The following is a 6741-nucleotide window of genomic DNA, read 5'->3' as shown; positions in this document are numbered from 1 at the left end:
CTCGACTGCCGGAGTACAGGCATGGACCACGGAAGACTGTACGAATCTGCACTTTTTGTCCGCCGTTGTACTAGTACCAAACCGTCAAAAGCTGTCACATATCATCAAAGTCAAGACCGACTCTCGCTCTGAATATCCACCACAACAGTCCCGGCCCGCCCGCTGCGCCGTCGCAACTCACCCGGCCATGATGCCATGGCGGGCTCACCTTCTGCACGTGGCTTCGCTCCTGTTCAAAGGGAGCAGCTGCAGCTTCATGCAAAGAGAATGGATAACTCGGGTTCTCTGGTTCGTGCAAGGGGGGCCTTTCCCTTTCCGGGCGTCCCGCAAACCCGACAAGTCCAGTGCGTCTCTCAATCACGATGCATCCATCCCTTCTCCCCACTCTGGTCTTCTATTTTTCTATCGGTAAAGAAAAAAATCGGGGCTCAAGTGACAGAACGGCTCTCGTGGGTATCGGCGCTGGCTCTGGTACGAAGCTCGTTTGGATACAGCGAAAATGCCGTCGTCCCAGCTAATACGAGTAGGGGGAGCCAGAGAGCGCGCAAAGATCAACCACATGGCAATCTCGCCTTGCGTCGCGGCCAGCCAATGAGACCTCGTTGACGAAGGAGGTCGCTGGAAGCGGTCATGCAAGGCACGCAAACCATTATTGTCCAACTAGAAACAGAACCCCCCCAAAACTTGGGTCTGGACCAACGAGCTCTCGCAGACGCCCTCCCACCATGCATAGTACGGTCTTTGATACTCGTAGCTAGTGGCAGTTCGAAAGAGATGCGTCCCCATGGCATGACGATACTTGATCCAAATTGATAAGCTAGCGTCACACAGCACTGGGGCCTGAGTTGTTATTTCGCCTGAGCAAGTTGTCCATCGTACATACGAGTACGGTACCGCTAATACGCAAGACTTGTTTCGGACTCTTATCCATTCCAGTTGTCTCCTAATAGCGGTAGGCGTTGACGTGGATCACCAGTACCCATGGGAAATGATATTATTAGTGCGAGCACTCCAGACTGTCTCTCCGTAGGCCTTGCTCTTGCTCTGAGCCGAGAATAGCAGCAATCTCAGACCCTCATATCTGTGAATCAGAGGGTCCGGCAAAAGCGCATAGTTGTAAGCACCAGCGATCCGTTGCGCGCGCTGGCGTCCGGCTCCCGAAATTTGAAATTTGAATGAAATCAAAGAATAGCACGGCTAGTTGCGGAGGCGCTGCCGTATCCATGGCGGCACTAAGATGGTCTCTGATACATGCTCCGTTCCATGGTCGATCGTCACGCTCTTGGGTGATGAAGGTGAACATGGTTCACTGCCGAAATCGCCCTGTCATCGAAAGAGACCGTTCTCCCCCCCCTCTCTACCGTAATCGATGTCGTCACTTCCAAGACATCGGCTTCAGCTATTCCGCAGCCCGAGCTGCCCTAAGTGCAAATAGCTCCCAACTTTCACGCTGTTTATGAGCAGACTATTAACAGTAGCTCACGCTGCCAGTTGAGGCTTCATGCGTGAACGCGATGGTTTTCAGGTGGGATGCCCCTCGTTGGCCAAGTACGACAGCAAGCGAATCGCACCATCATCCTCGTACGAGTACACCTGCTGCAGGCATTACCCCATCCTTCTCTTGACGTCCATTATTCACGACATACGCACGGCACTTGTAGATTTGACTCAGGGGCCCATCGTTGCCCTCAAAGGTGAGCCCATCAGTCCAACCGCAGACCAGCGTTCAAAACGGAATCGCGGTGGATCCTTTCATATCTGGTGGATCTGCTGCTCAGCAAAGGGGGCGTGTATGTTTGTGTGAGACTTCTCAGTTTTGGCGTTAGCGCTTCTTGTGGCAACAACAAAGGCCATCCAGGAGGAACTAGAGCGGTCGCAGTTAGTCCCAAGCCCTTACTCAAAGAGCTCAAGGCGGGAAGAAAAAGAGACTTGACGAGGGTGTCGGAGGCTGGCAGGGCTTGGTGGTCGATCTCATTTGGTCCTAGTCCGGGACCTGACTCGGAATAGCTGCATGAAACAAAGAGGCGAGAGGGCGCCTTCTTGGGGGATTGCATCTTTTGGGCGCTTCAAGACGCCAATAGGACACCCTCAACAGAGTGGGATGGCTCTGAAAGGGAATGGGCGGAGGCGCTGCATCAAAGTTCATTTGACATGTTGGGGGAAATGGTGGCGGTGGTGCTACCAGCAGTGAAATGGTGTTGAGTGTGGCAAAAGCCTTGCAGCCTCAAAATTTGCAGCGGCAGGTAAGCAAGTAAGAAAGAGACATACATTTCTGAAAATGAATAGTATTAGTACAGTAGCATTGATCATGCGAGAACTGTCGATATGTTGCAACAGCCAATGGATCACTTGATCGGGAGATTTGGTTCTGATGGTGGGGAACCAATGACAAGACTTGTCTTGCACACATTTGGCCTTGTACACGCCAAGGTCGGTTCATTTACACGCTGGCCAGTGCAGCAGCTCTAACAGCTCTGGTTCGAACCAGTCTTTGCTCCGAGTCCGAGTCATTGCAAACCAATGCAAGGCACCGTCTAGTGCTTGTGCTCCTCTCATGCGTGGGAGTCATAGGAAACAAGCCACGATTCAACCAGATTAGCTGTGCAGCGTACAAGTAGTCTCCTCAGTACTCCATAAAGCTCATACATGGGGCACAAGCGTTCCCCCACTGCTGGCTTATCCCATCAACAGCAGAAGGAAGCTATTAGCATAGGCAACTCGTTGAACTCTCGTCGTATACCGTATTGCTCAAGCCGTGGCTGAACTTGACGATCACCCGCCAATGTTCGGCTAAGAATGGCGCCGTCCACATTCTCACTAGAGATTGCTCAAGATAGCCTCAAGAGCCACGGCCGTCGCGCCATGCCAGTAGTGGTATTAGCCTTCTCCTAGCCTGGCAAGGCGTAGCAGCACTCCCTCCTCCACTCTCAGACGAGCTGAACTCTGAGCGGAGCCTAGTTTCCATAACGGTTCGACCCAGATCCGAATAAGGGAGATTTGAAGTCGCTATATGGACCACCCACGTGCCCTTTTCTTTTTTCTCCCGATGCCCTGGTCCTCTTGTGAATCGCCCAGCTTGCGTGAGACGATGGGGCCCTCAACCACAATCCAAGGGGCTCGAGCTCAACCTGAGTCGAGCATCGACCATGTTAGCCCGTGGGAAGTTTGCTGAGGCGCGGGAGTGGCGACCAGGCGTCTTAGCAGTTGCTTGCACGCGTCCTTGTATCCCTTTCATACTGGATCAATTAAGTTTGGGCTTTGAGCACGGGATATGATGGGCTTGACGCCGCGGCCTCTAGCGCACGCCTGCTGCGTATCGCATCTTGATATGGCAGCTCTACAGCTGCTTATTCGCCCACCACTGTCGCTGATTACCCAGCGCAATAGAACAAAGTCTCCGCCGTCACGACCAGCTTGGAGATTCAGTCAGCCACTACGGCAAGGCGCATGGCCGTGACCACGGCGCTGGGACGGAGCACTGGCACCGACAGAGTGGGAAGACAAATAGAGAGCAAGAAGACAAGAACATGCCATCGCCCGTGCCCAGGATGACGTGCTTCCAGTGGATAAGGCACATCAACACTGGCACCACTTTTTTCGCCGGTGTGGTGATACAGAGCGAGTAGCAAGTGCTCCGTAGCTGTAACTGGTATGGAGCTGTTAGTGCTTTTGGTCGTTTGCTCACGGCAGTGGTGAATCTGACATGACAGGCCAGGCATGATCAACCAGGGCTGAAACGGTTCTGGCGCCCGTTTTCGATTGCCCCTGGCAATTAGGGCTGTGGTTTGGAACTAGGCGCTGGCAGTACTATTTGAAATTCTTGGATTGCACCGTCAGAGCTCGCTGTGCAGGAACAGTACTCGTACAGGTGATATGGAGTCATCAATGGTAAAGGCAGCACTGCACTCGTGGTTGGAGTGAAGATGTTTGCGCCTTGGACGAGACCTCGCCATTCTTGCTCATGCCTGGTCTGATCAACGCATTCAGCACATGGTGCGTGGGCAGTTGCCCTACTGCCTTCTGCGCAATGGCTCTCCGCATCATCCGATCTCATTTTGCAGTATGGGGTAACGGCGATGCCAGGCCCCGTCGTTGGTTGGGTCATGTCAATATCCCTGGTACTGTACTCCGTTCCTGTCGATGAAAGATACTCGTTGGTAATAATAGCCCTGCTCATCCGTATTCTGCTCAAGCCCTCATCTGTTGCGCCCGCCGCCGGTTGGGGAACAAACATCCGAGTCGGCACGTTCCAGAGGCCGAGTCCGGTTGGTAGTGCAGTTTTGACGCACACGACACCAACTGACGGCCCATGCGATGCCGTATCGGCCTGGCTAGTGATGCTGTCATGTAAGACCCCAAGCTGTGTACGGACTAGTGGTGATGTAGAGGTGGTTCGGAGGGCTGTTCTCTGCACTGCGGCAGGCCGCTTGTGAAATTTGGGGAAATGCGCGATGGATGCCTCGGAATGCCCTCCTTCTGGTCCCTGGTCGCCTGAAGCTGGATCCTCAATTGGAAAGGCGAGCTCTGTTCCAGACTGGGCGCTCCATCCCAGGGTGGTGTCGCACAGATAGTACTCGTACGAGTGCTGTAGCAATTCTTCTTTCCCCTCCTGCTTGGCGGCGGATTGGCCAATCCTTTATCTGGTGCAGGGTAGCTCAGCAGAGGCAAAATGGCGAAGATGTTGCATCATCCCTCTTGCTGCGCACATTGCTTGGAGAAAGTCCCTTCATTGGTGATATCTTTCCTATTCCGGGGGTCAAGCGCCCATCTACTGCAGGTGATGATGTATGGCCTGCTCCAAGGAACTGTGTGTGCAGTATATTTCGACGAGGGTCAAAAGTGATATCATCTGTAGCGTGCATTACATGCGTACAGTATGTAGATTATCGCGGGGTTGGAATGGACGTCTCCAAGTTTAGACATTCCCATGCAACGGTTGCCTTTGCTCGTTTCTGACGACCGTGGCTCTCCTCGCTTCTGCACGACCACTAGGAGTGCAGCATTCTCACTCCATGAATTGTTTATTAAAAGACCACCCAGTATGCTGGATCCCCGCGGCAGGGCGATACCCGTAGGGCGCGCACATTGTACACGCCAGGGATGCCTTCTTACCGGTGATATCGTCCGCATCCTCACCCCCCTTTTGCTGTGCTGCAGGTCTTCAATGTCCGCGGCAGCCTGATGACCCCTCGCCGGGTGAGTCTTCTGGTGGCTGTCTCGCGACACGAAGCCATCGTGGTCGCAATGCTTCCGTCCAAGGCAGCGACGCCAACCCGGGAGGCCCTCTGGCGTAATACCCTGCCGATCGCCATGCTCGTATACATCAGGGTTGCCGCCACGATGAAGCAGGTTGGCTGCTAGCCTTGACGCGAGCCGTGCATGACGACGACGCCTCGCCTTCAGAGCACTTGCACTGCGTCCTGCGCTCGAAATAACCTGGCTTGCCTGGTTCCATGCCAGCTCTCGCGGCCCCCGGAATGCGCCTGCGCACTGCAGGTTGTCTGCATCCTCGATGGATCCCATCATCCTTCGAGCCAATGGCCAATGCCAAGAGGCTACTACTCCGTATTTCCCCAAGAAATAGATCCCCCTAATACTAATTGCAAGACGTATCGCATCGCAGTCTGCCCCGTAGGGATCTCTCCACCACAGCCGGGGAACCTGCCATTGCATGCCAAATGAAACGCACACATTCGCTTGAGGGGTACCTTACTTGTATGTACGTCGAGCAAGCGAGCGTTGGCCGCTGGCCTCGGCCTTTGATCCACCACCACGTAAATTAATTCAAAGGGGTCCATTCGCTTGTTAGATACAGTAGCACTGAGCATCGCGAAGAGACTTGTCGATACGATGGACTCAACCAGCATACTGTACTCGTACAGCGCAATACTACTAAAGATGCTGATACTAGCATGGACCCTGGTGATCCGGAGATCCCCCATCAAAATCTCATTAACACAGCCATCAACGGCCTGGCTGGATGCTGGCAGTACATACATATGGCGAACAGGCTTTGACTTGACGCTCAATAATGCACGGCGAGATGAGGTTGCAGCCTATCATGGTCCCCACTGCATCCAGCCGCACCACCACAGACTCTGCCATGGGTGGGTTTGGTTGAGTAGCAGTGCATACTACATACAGTAGGTACGCTACAGTACTTGGTAAGGAGCACGTACTCGTACTTGGACTAGCAGTTGGAGCTGCACAAGTGTCTTGGCCAGAGGCAGGCTTCCTGGCCATGGCTGGATAGTCAGTCGTGCTGTCAGGTGACGGCAAGGGATGAACCCCTCAGAGCGGCACATCCCCCAAATCCCCAACAAGGCCTGTACTCGTAATGGTGCTGAGGAGGCAAAGGATGACGGACTCCCACCACGGAACCTGCCTGGACGGCCGACTGGTGGTGGTAGCGATGGTGATGGTAGGAGTGGTGTTGGCTGCTAGTGGCTAATGACGGTCCCTGTCGAACTGGCTGCCGCCGCCATGCGCCAATCCGGTGCGACGTCGACGCCTCCAGAAGCAGGTGAAATCGCAAAGGGCATGGTCGAGCTTCTAGCGGCCTCCACACCATCCCTTGATAACAGCACATGGCCATGTCGACGACGAGCTTGTAAGCGATGCTCAACGCGGCCAACTGGCATCACGGCTGGGAGACATTGGCGTCGTCCATCCTGGAAGAGAGGCTCGCTAGCGGATGGTCGACTCGCCCTATCGAGGCAGATCTGAGAGGGTGATCACCGT

The 6741-nt window shown here is 54.3% G+C and overlaps 1 protein-coding gene across 1 annotated transcript; it reads right to left on the bottom strand.

The window, feature by feature from the left end:
* Positions 1–3772: 3772 nt before the first annotated feature.
* On the bottom strand, positions 3773–6243 carry TRIVIDRAFT_61493 (uncharacterized protein; the record flags this gene model as incomplete). The annotated part of the gene is made up of 5 exons (XM_014103446.1): positions 3773–4634; positions 4874–5661; positions 5709–5972; positions 6088–6134; positions 6180–6243. The coding sequence occupies 5 exons, from the start codon at positions 6241–6243 to the stop codon at positions 3773–3775; spliced, it is 2025 nt and encodes a 674-aa protein (XP_013958921.1).
* Between the last annotated feature and the right edge of the window lie 498 nt (positions 6244–6741).

This window comes from Trichoderma virens (genome assembly GCF_000170995.1).
Source record: "Trichoderma virens Gv29-8 chromosome Unknown TRIVIscaffold_4, whole genome shotgun sequence".
Lineage (NCBI taxonomy): Eukaryota > Fungi > Ascomycota > Sordariomycetes > Hypocreales > Hypocreaceae > Trichoderma > Trichoderma virens.
This window is presented reverse-complemented; position numbering and strand designations above follow the sequence as displayed.